Raw genomic sequence first — 18,690 nt, forward strand, 5'->3', positions numbered from 1 at the left:
AACACCATATCTCCCACACTGAAGTGTACATCCCATCTTCCCTTATCTGCCCATTTCTTCATTCTCCTTGCAGCTTCGTGCAAGCGCAACCGTGCCAGCTCCAAGGTCTCATCCCAAGCCTTCATGAATTTCTTTGCATTAGGGCTCCTCAAGAAACCTCTTGTCACTATGGTATGCGGTGTGAGTGGCGTTTGTCCATTCACCAACTCAAATGGACTGTACCCTGCCGCAGAACTCTTTTGAATGTTGTAGCTAAACTGAGCAACATCCAAGAGTTCGGGCCAATTCTTCTGATCAGCCATCACATAATGTCTCAAGTAGTCCTCCAGCAATGCGTTGATCCTCTCGGTCTGCCCATCTGTTTGCGGATGGTAACTCGAACTCATCAAAAACTTTGTCCCGACTAACTTGAATAATGTAGTCCAAAATTTGCTTGTAAAATGCAGATCTCAGTCCAACACAATGCTTAATGGCATCCCCCAATACTTCACTGTGTTCTTGAAGAACAACTCCACAGTCCGAGTAGCTCCACAAGGTATCTTTTTTGGAACAAAGACAGCATACATGGAAAAACGATCAACCACGACCATTATCCTATTATACCCCTGAACCTATGGCAACTGAGTGATGAAGTCCATTGAGACACTCATCCATGGTCTCTCAGGAATCAGTAAAGGCTGCAACAGACCTCCTTGCCTCTGAGTATCTGATTTGTCCTGCTGACAAATGATGCACGTATGTACATACTCCTCTACATCCTCCCGCATCTTCTCCCAAATGAATCCTCTCTCCAATAATGCCAAAGAACGATGCATCCCTAGGTGGCTAGCTCATGGCAAGTCATGGCACTCCTTCAAAAAGTGCCTCCTGAGCCTAGATGACTTTGGAACATAGAGCCAGTTTCCAAAGAACAAAAATCCATCTCGGACAAAGAACTTTCATGTCTTCCCCTCCTTCACCTACTTCACTATAATCTGCACCTAAGTATCGGTCTCAACACTCTCCTTGAGCTTATTTTGCATCTCTTCTAACATCTGAACTCGACTCCTACTCCTAGCTGCCCGGTCTTCTCCCTCTAATGTTGCAAGTTGTCCCTTCTTGCTAAGGGCATCTGCTACCGCATTGTGTCTTCCCGATATATACTCGATAGTCATGTTGAATTCTGCCAAGAAGTCTTACCAACGAGCTTGCTTCGCAGAAAGCTTTGGTTGTGATGCAAAATAACTTGCTGCAACGTTGTGAGTCTTGACAACAAATGACTTCCCAATCAGGTAATGCCTTCACACATGAAGACAGTGAATGATTGTAGTCATCTCCTTCTCATGGACCTAATACCTCCATTCTCTATCCTACAACTTCCAACTCTCATATGCCATCGGATGCCCATCCTACATTAGAACCCCTCCTATTGCAAAATCTGAAGCATTAGTGTGTACCTCAAACGGTCTCTCGAAGTCAGGCAACTTCAGTATCGATGCTGTAACCATCCTCTTCTTCAAATCATCAAATGCCACCTATCATTTATCCATCCACTTCCATCTCTTATCTTTCTTCAATAGGTCTGTTAGTGATGATGTTAACTTGGAGTACCCCTCTACAAACTTTTGTTGGTAGTTGGTCATGCCCAAAAACACCCTCATTTCATGGAAATTCTTCGGTTCAACCCAGTCCTCGATCGCCTTTACTTTGCTCAGCTCCATCCGTATGTACCCTTGACCTACTATATGTCCAAGGAATGGAATCTCGGTCTGAGCGAACACACACTTAGACTTCTTCAAGAACAACTGATTTGCCTTCAGTGCCTCGAACACCATTGCCATGTGCTTCTTATGATCCTCCATGTTGTCACTGTACACCACTATATCATCCAAGTACACTACTACGAACGAATCTAAGTATGGTCATAGGACATCATTCATCAATGTGCAAAATGTAGTAGGAGCATTACACAACCTGAATGGCATAACAAGGAATTGAAAACTACCATACCTCGTTACTATCGCGGTCTTCTTCTCGTCTCCTTTAGCTATCCACACTTGATAATATCCATGCCTCAAGTTCAGCTTGGAAAACACTCAGGCTTTCGCAAGCTTGTCAAAGCAATCATCAGCCAATCGCAAAGGATAATTGTTCCTTACTGTCTGCTTGTTCAATGGACAATAATCACAGCACATCCGTAGCTCATTCAAATCCTTCTTCCGCTGGAACAATACTAGAGCACCATAGGGGGACCTTGAAGGTCTGATGAAACCTGAATTAGTTAACTCCTCTAACTATCGTTTCAACTCCTCCAGCTCAGGTCCTGATAATCGATAAGGTGCTTTAGCTGGAGGTTGCTTTCCTGGCTCAAGCTCAATGCTATGGTCCACTGCACGCCTTGGTGGAAGCTTCTTTGGTAGCTCATCAGGCATCAAATCTTCATATTTGGCCAATACCTCATAAATCTCGGCTGGAATAGGCGTCCCCACTCCATCACCTTCGACTGCCTTAAACATCACCGCATATGTCTCCATATTTGACTCCTTCATAGCCTTCTCCAAACTTAGTGCCGAAACATGCTGCACCTTGACTTCCCTCCTTTGCCTATGAGTGGGCAAAGTCCAAGTTTGTGACTGTCCAACCAGCACCACCTCATCACAGAAGGGGACAACAATTTCCTTGTTCCCCTTCAAGAAATCTTGCCCCAATATCATATCAAAGTCGTTCATCTCCATCACAGTGAAGTCCAACTGACCTTTCCAGTCTTTTATTTGCACAGGCACTTTGTGTGCCAAACCCGCCACTTTAGCTCTAGAGTTCACTACCTTGACTTCCACATTCGATGGGAAGATCATCAGTCCAACCTATTTTGCTAACCATGTCATCATGAAGTTATGAGTGGCCCCCGTGTCCACCAAAGCTTGAATGGTCTTGCCATGCACCATCAAGTCCATGAAGCCCAGACTAGTAATCCAAGATTTCTCCATAACTTTTCCTTGCATACATGTCTGTTCTCTGCTTCCGTCATCATACACCGGCTTCAATACTTGTGAACCTACTCTGATACCACCTATCACGCCCCCAATTATTTCTTTGTTAAATTGGCCCGATGCGGCACCGCCTAAGTAATTAACATCTTCCATTGTTAGCTTACTTTATGAACTACAACTTAACATTCATCATTATACATGAATAACGTATTAATGTGTAGAATCCATTAATATTAAAACATCATGTAACAACAGGAGAACAACATCACATGTAATATAATCTTTTATTATATGTCATAGAATTTTTACAAATGACCGGGTGTATAACTCGATCGGCGTTACACCCGAGTCAGGCGCCCACGCGTGCAAGACCGCACGATGGTCTCACCACAACCCAACAACAATATACAACATGAGTTTCCTTTGCCAAGATGGGCAGGTGTGCCTGTGCATGACCCTTGCCCAAGACACAAACCAAAACTCGTCAACAACCTTCGGCGGGTGGGCGCCCTCACACGCCCACCACCCGTGCCTTCAACCTTTGTGCCAAGTCTTACAATCGTGCCCGGTAACCGAGTGCATAACCTGCGCCTTTTGCTGAGGTTATCTCCTTGCTCACACCTTACGTTGATGACCAAAGACCGAAGACCGAAAGTTTGATGCTCAAATAGCAACCTTTGTTCGCATGTATATACACCTTCGTGTGTGGAGGTCGCGCTCTCGGCCGACCCTTCCACATATCTCCCAACCACACGCTCCTCAAACTTTACTACGCCTTTGTTGGTCAGCCCGCCCATGGCGTGGGACCGCCCACCAATTTTCCTTACGTTTGCCTTACACTCCTCAGTCGTCTTGTGGTGTGACGAGCTCCCCAACTCACCTTATAAGTTCAGAATGCCAACTTGTCCACATAATACTATGTCAGGCCCTTTGTCACTCCGTGCTCCGTTACATTCCTTAGTCACTTCGCACCATGGATGGAGGGTGTGCTCGGTTGTCTGCCAACTGTAGGGCATTACAATCCTTGCATGGACCTGCGGTCCCAGTCAACTTCATCGTGCGAAGGATGGGCGAGGAGCTCGTGCGAAATGCGAAATGAATGAACTAAGGGCGAGTTTATACGATATTGGGCGAGTTGAGAGGGTGGTCCCACGAGTTGAGCAGGCCGACCCTCCACTCAGGCAAAGGCAACATGTTGAATGAGTCAGCTTTGGGCGTTGGGTGTGGGTCGGCCGGGTAACATAACCTGCCACCCGCTCGTATATATTGATGGACAGTTTGTGGAGACAAATCATCATTTGATCAACACAAGTTCAATCAAGGAGTTCTGTGGTTGTGGATGAACTCGCATGATAGGTAGAACTCGGGTGAGAAATTCGTGTAGAAAAGTTGGGTGAAAAACTCGAGTGAGAAACTTGGGCGAAAAACTCGTGCAGAAAGCTTGGGCGAAAAACTTGTGCAGGAAACTCGCATAGAAAACTCGGGCAAGGTCGTTGGGCAGAACGCGGGTGAGGTCGTTCAGGCAGAACTCCGGTGAGGTCGTTCAGGTGAACCGGGTGAAGTCGTTCGGGCGAGCCGGGTGAGGTCGTCGGGCGACCCGGGTGAAGTTGTTCGGGCGACCCGGGTGAGGTCGTTCAGGCGAACCGGGCAAAGTCGTGTGGCGACCCTGGTGAAGTCGTGTGGCGACTCGAGTGAAGTTGTTCGGGTGAATGAGTTTGGGTGATTGGGTGGATGTGCGGACGGGTGGCCGGGCGAGGGCGCGCCGTGCATGCCGAAACGAAGAATCTTGTAGACGAGCGACATGGGTAGGGCGCGCCGTGCACGATGAAATGGTGGAAATGGTGAAGTGTTGAGGTTGTGAATGAAGGTGTGACTCGTGCGAAGGCACCCGTGTGTGGTGAATTGGTTACAATGAGGCACGCCCAAGTTGGGCAAACAACATGATCGTGTGACGAGGTGAACAAAGGGTTGGTGAGTCGTGCGGTGACCATGCGGAGGTGCTGACAAGCTGGGCAACCAAGTTTGCCAAAGTTGGAAATTTGGCTAAGTGTAAATTTGGGGTTTCCTAAGATTTAACTTGTACTTATAAAAATTATATATATATGTTGATTCAGGCATACTCATATTGCAGGGAGTTGCCCCTCTCTTTATACTATTGTGCATTTCTATTGTATAATGCTATTTATGTGAATGTTATGGGCTTTCACTTGTATAAAGGACAAATATAATACTTGGTAATGAAAAAATAAACTAAGTATGGAATGTTATGTGTAGTCTACAATTGTAAGTATTAGTGAAAAGAAAACGGTTGGTAGTGTTACACCTCGCTATAGTGCGGTTGGAAGAGTACCGCCAGTGTACGGGCGTGACAGGTGGTATCAGAGCTAGTCCTAGGGAGCTAGTGTTGGTGTTGAAGCGTTGGAGCTGATACACACCTGCACTTCATGATAGGTGGTATCAGAGCTGGTGAACTAAATCAAGGAGCTAATTCTCTGAAGACTGAAGACTTGAAAGGGAGTTCAAGTTTTGTAGGTGACAGGTGGAATATCAAGGTGATTTAGGTGAATGGTGAAACAAATTTAGCAGAAGAGAAGCTTAGTGCTTGGGCCAAGCTGAACGAAAAAGCATGGAAAGTTTGGAAGAATGCGAAGGGAAGATTCTGCTTACCTTATACAGGTTGAAGTAGTTGAAAGAAGAGAATCCCCAGATTCGAAAGGAACTTGAAGTCTTGGAAAAGAATGTTGAAGACAAACTTCTTCAACTTGGTTGGACAATGGAGCAGGATGAAGTTGTAGATTGTGCTAACAAGGAAGAGGAAGCCGTGATGATTGAGGATGTTGCAGATGTGACAACAATGGAGGATGAACTTGAGGTTGATCAAGTTGGACCAGGATCGTGTGGTTTGTAGACATAGATCTATGAGGATACTGACATGGAGGAGCTTCATGATGATGTAAGTACTATTGATACTTGTGTTTCATTTGAGCATTTGGCAGATGAACCATATGTAGGGAAGGGCAAAGTTAGTTTTCTGATGCAGGGGAGCATCTTACCATGGATGTTGATGATGAGATCTTGTATGGAGAAGCAAGGATTGTTGACTGTTGCAGGAATTGTTGGGGTTGTTTGTGACCTTATGGTAGAGGGTACAAAGGCGCGTGACAAGGGAGGAACATGATGATCATTGCGAAAGATTGGGTCATGCTTTAGCCACATGGAGAATTGGCTAAGTTCCCGGCATGACTCATGGACAGATTGAAATGCACACAGTTGGGTATGATGATGCTTGGGTGGACCTCTCATGGCTGAGACCAAGAGAAAGTCTTGGTGGAACCTTCAGTGGGGGAGCTATGATGGAAGGGACTTGTGATGATGATGATATGGTTGGGTGATCGAGTTCACTGGACTGAATATGCAGACTTGGATGGGATGATCAATTGTTGTGATGGGTCTACTTGGTTGGACTACATGGGCAACTTAGTCATGGACATCAGGTTGGAGACATGGAGCATGATAGTCTTATGCAGGGACATGATGTAGGAGCACTTGTAGAGGTGTCACTTATGGGCATCCAATGAGGAGTGCCAAGGAAGGGATGTTGTGCAGGTGGATTGCTGGTGTGACATGGAGATGTGTTACTTATGAGCCAATGGAGAGGTTGTGCACTTATGTACAACAAGGGCATGGACTTGGATGGAATTGTGAGTAGACTATGGAGCATTCCTACTACATGGAGAGTTGAGGCACCTTGCAGAGACCTTTGGGCCGAGACTTGTATGCTTGCTAGAATGTTTTTTGGAGATGACTCATAGAGCTCATGATGACATGAGGTTGTGACTTTGGGAGATAGAGTTACAATGATGATGATGCCTTGGTGGCAACACTTGGGCATGGGTTGAGCTGAGACCTAACCACTTTTGACACATGGGAGCTGATTGATCTATGATCATGGGTATCACATGGGAGATGAGATAGGTATATACTTGTTTCTATGGCAGACTTGAGGAATGGCACATTGCAGATATGATGGAGGTTGCTTCATGGACCTGGATGTGGCACATCGAGAGTCGGAGTTTGATGAGATGATCTCTTCACTTTGAGGAGATGGATGTTTTGCAGATGGATGATGATGTTGGGTAGAAAACATCATGGACAACATGTTGCAGGTGAGATGAGGGCTGCTTCATGGACTTGAGCATGGTTTACACTTGTATGGAGATGGATTCTTGATCGAGTTGAGGATGTGACAGGATATTCAGAGAAACCACTGATGATGGCATGGGGATGTACACTCTCATGGTTTGAGTGTGACAGTTGGATTAGCTACCAAACTAGTTCAAACATGGGGGCATGCAGTGTGGAGAGATGTGTTAGCATTTGTTGGAGTATCATGGCAACAGTTCACATGAGGACGACACATGATGAGGTCGACAACGATATGTTGCAGTAGGCATGTAGCTTGAGATGGAGGGACCAACCTTCCACGATGGGAGAAACATGTGGAGATTGTGACAGGGTGGTTGATGATCATGGATTGAGATGATTTTCCGATGTATGACATACCGATGGAGTATATGCCTTAGTATGGAAATATTGGTGACAGATGGTTGCTGGGATGAGATATTGTCGAGGACGACAATGACTTCAAGTGGGAAAGGATGTATGGACCTGCGGTCCGGATCACCTTCACCATGTAAAGGACAGGTGAGGAGCTCATGCAAAATGGGAAATGAATGAACCAAGGGTGAATTTATGCGATGTTGGGTGAGTTGAGAGGGTGGTCCCATGAGTTGGGCAGGCTGACCCTCCACTCAGGCGAAGGCAACATGTTGAACGAGTCGGCTTTGGGTGTTGGACGTGGGTTATCCAGGTGACATAACCCACCACCCACCCGTATATATTGATGGATGGTTTATGGAGGCAAATCATCATTCGATCAACACGAGTTCATTCAAGGAGTTCTGCGGTTGCAGATGAACCCGCACGATGGGTAGAACTCGGGTAAGAAATTCATGCAGAAAATTCGGGTGAAAAACTCGGCTGAGAAACTCGAGCGAAAAACTAATGCAGGAAACTCGTGCAAAAAACTCGGGCGAGGTTGTCAGGCAGAACTCAAGCAAGGTTGTTCAGGCAGAACTCGGGCGAGGTCATTTGGGTGAACTGGGTGAGGTCGTTCAAGCGAGCTAGGTGAGGTTGTCGGACGAGCCGGGTGAAGTCGTTCGGGCTAGCCGGGTGAGGTCATTCAGGTGAATCAGGCAAAGTCGTGTGGCGACCCAGGTGAAGTCGTGTGGTGACTCAGGTGAAGTTGTTCGGGTGAACGAGTTTGGGTGAATTGGTGGGCGTGTGGACGAGTGACCGGGCGAGGGTGCGCCGTGCACGCCAAAATGAAGAACCGTGCGGATGGGCGACTTGGGTAGGGCACGTCGTGCATGACGAAACAGTGGAAACGGTGAAGTGTTGAGGTTTTGAACGAAGGTGTGACTCGTGTAGAGGCGCCCATGTGTGGCGACTTGGTTACAACGAGGCGTGCCCAAGTTGGGCAAACAACACGATCGTGCGACGAGGTGAATGAAGGGTTGATGAGTTATGCAACAACCATGCGAAGGCGTTGACGAGATGGGCAACCAAGTTTGCTGAAGTTGGAAATTTGGCTAAGTGTAAATTTGGGGTTTCCCAAGATTTAACTTGTACTTATAAAAAGATTATATATACATTGATTCGGGTAGACTCATATTGCAGGGAGTTGCCCCTCCCTTTATAATGTTGTGCATTTCTATTGTATAATGCTGTTTATGTGAATGTTATGGGCTTTCACTTGTATAAAGGACAAATATAATACTTGGTAATGAAAAAATAAACTAAGTATAGAATGTTAGGCATAGTCTACAATCGTAAGTATTGGTGAAAAGAAAATGGTTGGTAGTGCCAGACCTCGCTATAGTGCGGTTGGAAGAGTACTGCCAGTGTAGGGGCGTGACAATCCTGGTCCTCATGATGAACCTAGATTTAGGTTCTAAATGCGTCAACCTATTGTTCTCAATGTGATTTTTGCAGAAGATCTGAACAATATAATTTTATTTTAATAATTATTTTGCAGAGATGTATTTTACAACTTAATATAAATGCGAGATGTGTAATTTTGTCCATAGTGTAACAAATATTTGAAAAAAATAATAATAAAATATAAAAATATTTAAACAAAATTCCCTATAATAAAAAAAAATATGGATATTTTGTGTCTTAATTAAAACCATTATAAAACATCAATAATCTTATGCTTGTTGGTTTGTCATTAGTATTAGAGCCATGTATGAATGAAATGTGGTAAACATATTTCATTTTCAATATGAAACTTAAATTAACTATTTGAATATCTATATTAACTAATATATTTCAAAATGGAATATATATATTAAAAATAAAATAATTCAATAGTTTTTAGTAAGAGGGACATGTGTAATTAATGAAAATAAAAATAAACACACATAGACATATAAAGATATAACTTATATAGATACATCTTAACAACATATTTATCAAGCACCCAGAGGGATTAAGGGATTAAAGGTGAAGTCTTCTTCAACTCTTATAGCTTGTGGCTTGGTAAATATGTGGTTAAAATGGATCTCTATTGGTTTAATTTTAGTTTTTTTGTTAAATAATACCAATTAGATTTATGAAATATCTAAACTTACCTAGATTTTTATTATTTATTTATTTTTCTTAATTTCTTTAATACAATTTTTCTCGTACTAATTACTTAATATCATCTATATATTGGTTAAACTCACACACACACATACACATACACACACACACACACACACACACACACATAACTTAATGTTGGATGGAAGCTCAATCAAACGTGGATGCCCTTTGTGATAGTTTAATTCACCCAAAGTTTACTCCCATCCTCAACCCATCCCCATGAGATTTGAACTTGTGACCTGGTAGAGACTAAACTCTACAGAGGCTAATTGATCTAAAATCCACAAAGGGTAGTTGATCTAAACCCCAAAATGTTGAATTCTTTAAAAACTAACATATAATTTACATCTAGAAACATCAAGTAGTATGTAAAGTGAAATTTGCAAATTTGAATGAGAAGTAATTAATAGGTATACTACAACACATACATTATGGATGTTTTGGATATTGTTAATGATTTTTTCTAACTTCAATAACCTACTTGTATTGTTCTTGTATTTTTTGTAGACTAACCTTAATGCTAGAGGTAGAAACCCTAACAAATAGAAGAGACTCTACTAATAAAAAGTCTAGTGATAATAAAGTTACATAAGTAAATGAATAATACATATAGCAAGGGTGATTCGATAAAATTTTAAAATTATGTTAAGAATAGATGATGTTACAAGTATCCCATATCAACATCCTAATATCGATTGCCAACATTATCTCTAACAAACAAAGCATCACCTTGGAGAAAGGAAATTAAAATATCTATCAAGTAATATTAATTCTAGTACAATTAGGTATTAGAATATAAATTATCCTAGGATTATCAAACAAAAAATTAGTTTTGGGGACCCTATAAATATATATTGCACTAAAAGACCAAATAAATGTGGTAATAATATTTCACAATTCAGATTCTATTTTTCATTTAAATGATCATGTCATTTCATATTCACCCTTCAAAATAGATAATTATTTCAAGTCATTAAAGGCACTAGTTGAGGTGTAACATTTCCCATAAAATGCTTTGAGTTAGAAACATATTTAAAGAATGAAACAATACAATAATGATGATGATTAACATCAACTAAGATTGATGTGGTCTATTGGACCTAAAGATAATGGATTAATTGAGACTCTTTAAAATTATGTTTCTATGATCAAAAGGAAGGGAAATAAGCATTCCTAGATCACTATAGTTTTGTTGATTTAGCATGTCAAGAAGGTTGGCATTATGGAAAATGTTATGGAAATGAGATTGGATATGAGTAAGAGCTCAAAAATCTAAGATAAAATGTTTTTCATCTTCAACCTTCTTAGTATCAGAAAGGTGGCATATTCTTTCATCCCAAGGTGTTTTGGGAATAGACCAACACACAGTTTTACTTCAAAGCTCCTAAGAATTAGTTCTTATCTTTGAAATGTTCATTTTTTCTTAGCATTGGTGAAGGAAAAAATATGAATCTAATTAGGAAGAGTGGGCTTGATCACCTCCTTATAATAATTTAGTTTATTTTTCTCCTTGAGGACCTTATGATCCCTTCCTTAAATTTGGAAGTAATAATATGTTTAATCTTATATGTCATCTCTAACATGATCTCTTCCTTTATCCCCCAATAGATGAGAAAGGTTGGGCATCCTTGTACCATCCCTATTGGAGATGTAGATGAGGGTTTTGGCTAGAGTTAGAAGGAGTTTTGGGGAACTTCTTCACTTCCATGTTGTAAAGTTTCTTCTTCTACAACAAATACCTAAACATAGTCATGATTTGAACTAGGGGAAAGGTTAGCTTCAATATAGAGGATATGATAGGGAGTATTTCCTTTAATCATGAGTTTGTAGGTTATAAATTGCTTTTGGATCAAATTGACCTTCCTTCATGATTATATAGATATGTTACAACACCAAACCTCACAACCATATAATATAACAGGGATGACTAGAGCCTCAAATAGGAACTTCTTCTTACTCCAAACCCATAGATCATAAAACTTACAATTTTTTTGAAGGTTGTAATAAGATTTCCATCCTATAATAATCCTTTTCACAATTCTATACTTCGAGTTGAGTTGATGATGAATGTCAATAAATAAATATTCATATGAAGAAACCTTTTACAAGTAAGGTTATCATATATGAAATTATCATGTTTGATCATTTTTTAATTAAATATAATGACTTTAGTCTTGACGGTATTAACAATCATACCCATCTCGGAGTAGTAATCATGGAGGATTTTTCAGTTATTTTTAAAGATCATCATGGCTTCTAGTAAGAAGAATGATATCGTTAGCATAGAAGAGAAGGGTAATGACTATATTAGGGAGCTTAGGGCTGTTTCATCCAACAACTTCTAAACACTCATATAGCTTATCAATATAAATTCCAAAGATGGTTGTGGAAAGGTGCCACTTTTGCTTAACATCGATATTGCATTTAATTTGTTTAGATGAACCCTTTGAAGTCTTAAGATTGGTGATAACATTTTCGTATAGTTGAATTATGGCAGTGCTTAACTTGAGAGGAACCAAAATCTCTTTGAGTCCTTGCCATAGCTTATCTTAAGGGAATGTGTCAAATGTTATTATAAATTCAACAAAACAATAGAAGAGACAAATTTTATTATTCTGACATTCCTTGATGATGATCCTAAGAGTGACAAGATGGTCAATAGTTGGGTGATGTCTATGAAATCTATCTTTCTCTTTTACCATGGAATTCAAGCCATCTAGGCGAATCTTCTTTTCCAGAATGAGCCCATATAGTTTGGCTAAAGGGTGGCCAATCTTAATGCTTCTATGGTTATATGGAATGTTTTTATTCCCACTTGTAAAGATAGGCACAATAAGGCTTTGTGTCTAGTGCTTAGGGAACCCATGCTTTATTTCCAGATTTAGATGTTTGTGAATATGAGATGGTGACAATCCCAAGGAGGGACATGTATCAATGACCATTTAACTTTGTAGATTTTTTGAATAAACAAAAATAGGGTTTTGGTGTGAGGTTCTAATGCACTTAATTGTTTCATCCTACCCTTTTTACTGGCATTGGTTTCACAAATGCAGTCAGTTCACACATGCCGTGGGAAACTAGGAGTCCATTCTTGTAGTCGTTGTTGGTCTAGTTCAGCTATGTGTGTGTGTTGTGCCTTCGCTTATTCCTTATGGTGGCTTGTTTGCTAGTTCTCGGAGGTTTCAAGTTGACTTTCAATCCACAAGTTCTTTCATTTTTTCCTTTGCTACCTAGCTCATGCTTGTCTCTACTCTGCTCGTGGTGTTTTTTTTTTTTTTTGTGTTAGTTCTGGTGTTGATTTGGCTCTTTGTAACCACAGGTTCTTTCCTTGCTACTGCGGTGGGCGTCTCAGCAAACACTACTTCAAGTAATTTCAATTTCATTTCTGCATCTCGTTTTTGTGATTCTAACCCTCTCACTCCTTAGTGAGCAGGTAAACTCTCCTATGGCGTTCCTGTTGAGAGAAACCCTTTGGCGAGAGACTCGGTTCTCATACTCTAGCTCGGAGTCAGGCTTTTTCTAGGTAAACCCCTGCTCCTCCCTTCATTTATCTACTCTCTATCATTTTGCTTTTGTTTACCCTTCTAGTTCTTTGATGACTTGTCTTGTTTTTTACAGTGGTGTGTAGGATGTGCCTAGAGAATGCTGCTCCACGGCCTCATCCTTGGGAGTCTTCGCAAGCTTGGGGAAAAACAGGGTAGGATCCCTCCGTGATTGTATTGTGGGTTTTTTTTGTTTTACTTGTGTTATCGTTAGTTGGACATAACTCTTGGGGTTTCACTTTCTTTGTATGTTTGTATGTTTTGTGGGTTTCACACCCTCGCTGTTTGACTAGTCTTGGCCTACAAATCGTTGTTTTTCAATGTTCGTGGGTTTTGGAACCCTGTATTGTTTTGGTTATATAAATGTATAATGAATTGTTAAATTTGGAAATGTAACGAATGCACATGTGTGCTTTAATACTGAATGTAAATGTACTTGGGTTTTTTTTGAGAAAGGATATGATATCTTCGCTGGCTTTTCCTTTGTCTGGTTTTTTATCTGAGTTGCCTTCAATCATGAGATTTTTGTCGATTTCATTCGGCCTCTTAATGAAATATTTCATTATTTTGCTTTAAAACAATATCTGAAACTTTAATGCACAGGAAAAGAAGAGATTGTCTTGCTTTCTTAATGACATGTTTTAGATTCATTTGCTTTCATAAATATTCAAGAAAATGTTGTAATTTCAATTGTTGTGTCCTTTCTTCTCTCTGGATGGCAACCCCTTGCATGAGGCTCTGGTTTTTTTTTCAATACCTTACTAGTAGTTTCTTACAGTTGAGGAACTGTTCCTCAGTTACCTTTTAGTTATCTTAACAGTTTCTTTAAACATACTCTTAAGTAATCCTATTTTACTTGCTTGCTTAATTTTTAAAGAACAATGGCTCTATCAGCCTTAATTTAGGTAAAATAAAAATAAAATAGAATTTGAAATGTTTTTCTTTTTTTCCAGAAAAAATAAAAAACCATTTCCCAGTTGTCGCCTTTTTAGTCAGATGCTCCTGCATCAGGATCCCGAGGTAAATTAAACTCATGGCTCCTGTCCATGAGCTCTTTAATAGAGTACTTGACGCTTTGAATCTAGCCAGGATCTAACCAAGAACTATCTTCAGTAGGATGGCCCTTCCACTTGAATAGGTACAACAAATATTCTTTTTCTTGGAATCCGTTTGGCCACCTGGGTGTCTAGGATCTGTTCGATCTCTAAAGGCTTTATTGGGGGCATATGTTTAATCCACGAGTTGTTCTCATTCTGGGTGTCCCATGTTCGTCTTTCTAAACTGTCTTCTCCATTTGTCGTAATGTATGGGTACAGATCTGCCACATTAAAAATAGGCGAGATTCCTATACCTGGAGGTAACTGCAACTCATAAGCATTCACAGAAAACTTTCGAGGAATCTTGGAAGGCCCAATTTTATCCCATTTTAACTTGTTGTATTCACCTTTAGGAAAACTCTCCTTGCATAAGTGTGCTAATACTAGGTCCCCTACGTTGAATTGTACCTCCCACCTTTTCAAATCTGCTTTTTGTTTGTATCTTTGGCTATTGTCTAATAATTTTAATTTCACCTGTTCATGAAGATCACTGATTGCCTTTGCGAAATCTTCACCATTAGCACTCCTATGCTTCAACTGACCCAAATCCCACAACTCATGTACTCCACGTGGGTGCATTCCGTAGAGGATCTGGAAAGGACTACTGCTCGTCCTTCTGTTGGGTGAATCGTTATAATCAAATTCCGCTTGTGCCAGTACACGATCCCACTATCGAGAATTTTCTTCTCCAAACAAACTCCTTAATAGATTCCCCAAACTTCGGTTCACCACTTCGGTTTGCCCGTCGATCTGTGGATGATAAGCTGAGCTGAAGTTCAGTTTGGTGTCTAATTTTTTCCATAAAGTCTGCCAAAAATGACCTGTAAACTTTACGTCTTAGTCCGAAATAATAGACTTCGGAAAGCCATGTAATCTAACTATCTCTGTGAAAAAAAAGTGTGCTACATGTGTGGCATCACTTGCTTTCCTGCATGGAATGAAATGTGCCATTTTGGTGAAACGATCCACCACCACCATGATGGAGTCGAATTCCCATTATGTCTTCAGCAGACTTAAGACAAAGTCTAAACTGACTGAGTCCCATGGTCAGTTCGGAATAGGTAACGGCATATACAACACTGTGTTCTAGCTGTGTCCCTTTGCAAGTTGACACACTTTGCATCTAGTCACAAACCTTTGTACATCTCTACTCATCTTTAGCAAATAGTAAAAGTGGCTCAACTGATCCAAGGTCTTGTGTATGCGAAAATGCCCGGCTAAACCTCCATTATGATTTTCCTAGATTAAGTTCTCTCATAGAACACTCCGGGATACACAACTGCCCTCCTTTGAACAACAACCCTTCCTACATATTATAGTCTAGCCATGAAATGTTATCTCTCAACAATGGATTTTAGCAAGCTTCATAGGCTTCTTTAAAATTTGCACCTATTTCATACAAGTCCTTAAGATGTTTGAATCCTAATACTTGTATCGTACTTTCCTGTAGGATCAAATTTGTCCTGCTTAATGCATCTACCGCTTTGTTGGCTTGACTGCTGATGTGTTTCAACACAAATGTAAAACTCTACAGGTACTCCACCCACTTTGCATGTTTATGGTTCAGCTTATGCTATTGCATAATATACTATAATGCAGAATTGTTTAAAAATAAGACAAATTCATTGGCCAGTAGATAATGTCTCCAATGCTTTAGCGCTTGGACCACTGCATAAAATTCTTTGTCATAAGATGTGTACTTCTGCCTACTTTCATTTAATTTCTCACTGAAGTATGCTATTGGCTTGTCTTCTTGGCTGAGTACTACACCAATGGCTGTCCCACTAGCATCACAACAAACTTGAAAAAGTTTGTTAAAGTCTGGTAATCTTAAAATTTGTTTTTGAGTGATCTTCCTTTTGAGAAGCTCAAAACTCTTCTCAGCCGATTCTATCCAATGAAAAGGATGATTTTCCTTCTTAATGGTCTCCACCATGGGTGCACAAATCCCACTAAATTTTTTAATAAACTTTCTATAAAAACTCGACAATCCATGAAAACTTCGTACCTCAAACAAACTCTTCGGAGACGGCCAACTAACTATGGCTGCAACCTTTTCCAGATCCATTTTTAGTTCATTCCTGGAAATCACAAATCCCAAATAAATGAATTCTGTCTTGGAAAAAGAACATTTCTTCAAATTTATCAGTAATCTATTTTGCTGCAATTTTTCCAATACATACCTCACATGTCAAAAATGCTCTTCCTTCATCTTGTTGAATATAAGTATATCATCTAGATATATAATCACAAATTTACCAATGAATTCTTTCAGCATCTTGTTCATCAAACACATGAACGGGCTAGGGCATCCAAATGGCATAACCAACCATTCATATAAGCCTTCATTAGTCTTGAAAGCTGTCTTCCACTCGTCACCTTCTCGAATCCTGTTTTGGTGGTAGCCACTTTTCAAGTCTATCTTTGAAAAGTATGCTGGTCCACTCAAACAATCCATCATATCATCCATCCGAGGTAAAGGGAACATGTACCTGATGGTGATCTTGTTAATTTCCCAGGAATCAATGCACATCCACCACTCACCTCCTTTCTTGGGAGCTAAAACAGTCGGAACCGCACAACGGCTTAGACTTTCCCGAATCAGTCCTTTATCCAACAACTCCTGCACCTCCCTCCTGATTTCTTCATTGTCCTTCAGACTCATCCAGTAAGCAGCTTTGTTTGGAAATCTGGCTCCTGGAATGAAATCAATATGGTGACTAATGCTCTGCTTTGGTGGTAATTTGTCTAGTAAATCATCAACCACAATATCACTAAATTCCTGCAGCATGTCTTATATCTCTTTAGGTAAGTCAATAATTTCATTATGGATCAATAATGGTTTTGGCCTTTGCACAACTGCATATTTCACCTCATCATCCTCCATCCATTGTAAAAACTCTTTTCCACCTAACAGTAATGCTTTTGTTCCACTGGTTTTTGTAGCATCCTCTTCCTTTATGGGCACTAACTTATGCTTTATCCTATCTTTAATAAACTTGTCACAATTTGTTTCCATGTCATGGATGACTTTCCTATCATAAAGCCATGGTCTACCCAGTAGAATATGGCACACCTCCATCGGCATGATATCGCAAGTCACCTTGTCCTTGTACTTGAAAATATGAAACCCTACTTCATTGCTCATCGACCAGCGTTTGGTGACCTTTATCTAGCTCACTTATCCAGTCCAGCAATGCCTCTGTGGACGAACTGTCATCATAATTAGAAAGATTCGATGTTGGCTTGCTACTAGCCAGCAAAACTGATCTCAATAGTTTAATCTCTGGTCCCTCTTCATCTGACCCATCCATCATGGCTGCGTTTTCCTCCTCACTGTCATCCCCACCTTCTGGATCTCTGCGCCTTCCTACTTCCAATGCTGCTAAACGTGTAGTTAAGGTCCTAATCTCTTCTCGTAGCCCTTCATATGCTACTCTTCTGATGGCTCTACCTCAACCTCTTCTTCCCGCCTCCATCTTTACTGAGAGAAGGGAACTAATTCTGTTATGATACCAAAAATTGGTGGCAATCTCGAGGAGGGACACATATCAATGACCGTTTAATTTTGTAGACTTTTCGAATAAGCAAAACAGGGTTTTTGGTGTGAGGTTGTAATGCACTTAATTGTTTCAGCCTTCCCTTTGTACTGCCCTTGGTTTCGCAAATGCAATCATTTCAAACTAGATGAGGGAAACTAGGAGTCCATTCTTCCATCCGTTGTTGGTCTGGTTCGGCTTTGTGTGTGCACTATGCCTTCGCTTGTTTCTTATGGTGGTTTGTTTGCTGGTTCTCAGAGGTTTCAAGTCGACTTTCAATCTGCAAGTTGTTTCATTTTTTTCTTTGTAACCTGTTTCATACTTTGCCTCTACTCTGCTCATGGTGATTTTCGATGTTGGTTCTGGTGTTGATCTCACTCTGTGTAACCATAGGTTCTTTCCTTGCTACTGTAGTGGGTGGCTTAGTAAACACTACTTCAGGTAATTTTTTGTTCCAGTTTCATTCCCGGATCTTATTTTTGTGATTCTAACCCTCTGGCTCCTTGGTGAGCAAGTAAACTTTCCTACGGCATTCCTATTGAGAGAAACCCTCTGGTGAGAGACTTGGTTCTCGTTCTCTGACTCGGAGTCAGGCCTTTCTAAGTAAACCCCTGTTCCTCCCTTCTTTTATTTACTCTCTATCACTTTGTTTTGTTTGCCCTTCTAGTTTCTTGACTACCTGTCTTGTTTTTGTGGTGGTGTGGAGGTTGTGCCTGGAGAATGCTACTCCACGACCTTGTCCTTGGGAGTCTTCACAAGCTTGGGGAAAAAACAGGGTAGGATCCCTCCGTGATTATATTGTGGGATTTTTTGTTTTACTTGCGCTATCCAT

The 18,690-nt window shown here is 40.8% G+C and overlaps 1 protein-coding gene across 1 annotated transcript; it reads right to left on the bottom strand.

The window, feature by feature from the left end:
• Positions 1-16,510: 16,510 nt before the first annotated feature.
• Positions 16,511-17,407, bottom strand: LOC149232454 (uncharacterized). The gene is made up of 3 exons (XM_089381920.1): positions 17,192-17,407; positions 16,864-17,101; positions 16,511-16,554 (listed from the first exon to the last, which is right to left on the bottom strand). Exons 1-3 carry the CDS (start codon positions 17,405-17,407, stop codon positions 16,511-16,513), a joined length of 498 nt encoding a protein of 165 aa, XP_089238046.1.
• Positions 17,408-18,690: the final 1,283 nt, after the last annotated feature.

Source organism: Pinus tabuliformis, chromosome J (assembly GCF_031772625.1).
Source record: "Pinus tabuliformis cultivar Carrire ecotype Pingquan chromosome J, CPIR1, whole genome shotgun sequence".
In the NCBI taxonomy this organism is placed as follows: Eukaryota; Viridiplantae; Streptophyta; class Pinopsida; order Pinales; family Pinaceae; genus Pinus; species Pinus tabuliformis.

Excerpts from the sequence above, each read along its gene's own strand:
- LOC149232454 (XM_089381920.1), bottom strand. The coding sequence starts at position 17,407 with ATGCCGATGGAGGTGTGCCATATTCTACTGGGTAGACCATGGCTTTAT. Across the intron at positions 17,102-17,191 it reads AATGGATGGAGGATGATGAG|GAATTTAGTGATATTGTGGT; the intron begins GTGAAATATGCA and ends GACATGCTGCAG. Across the intron at positions 16,555-16,863 it reads TTTAGCTCCCAAGAAAGGAG|ATGATATACTTATATTCAAC; the intron begins GTGAGTGGTGGA and ends TTATATATCTAG.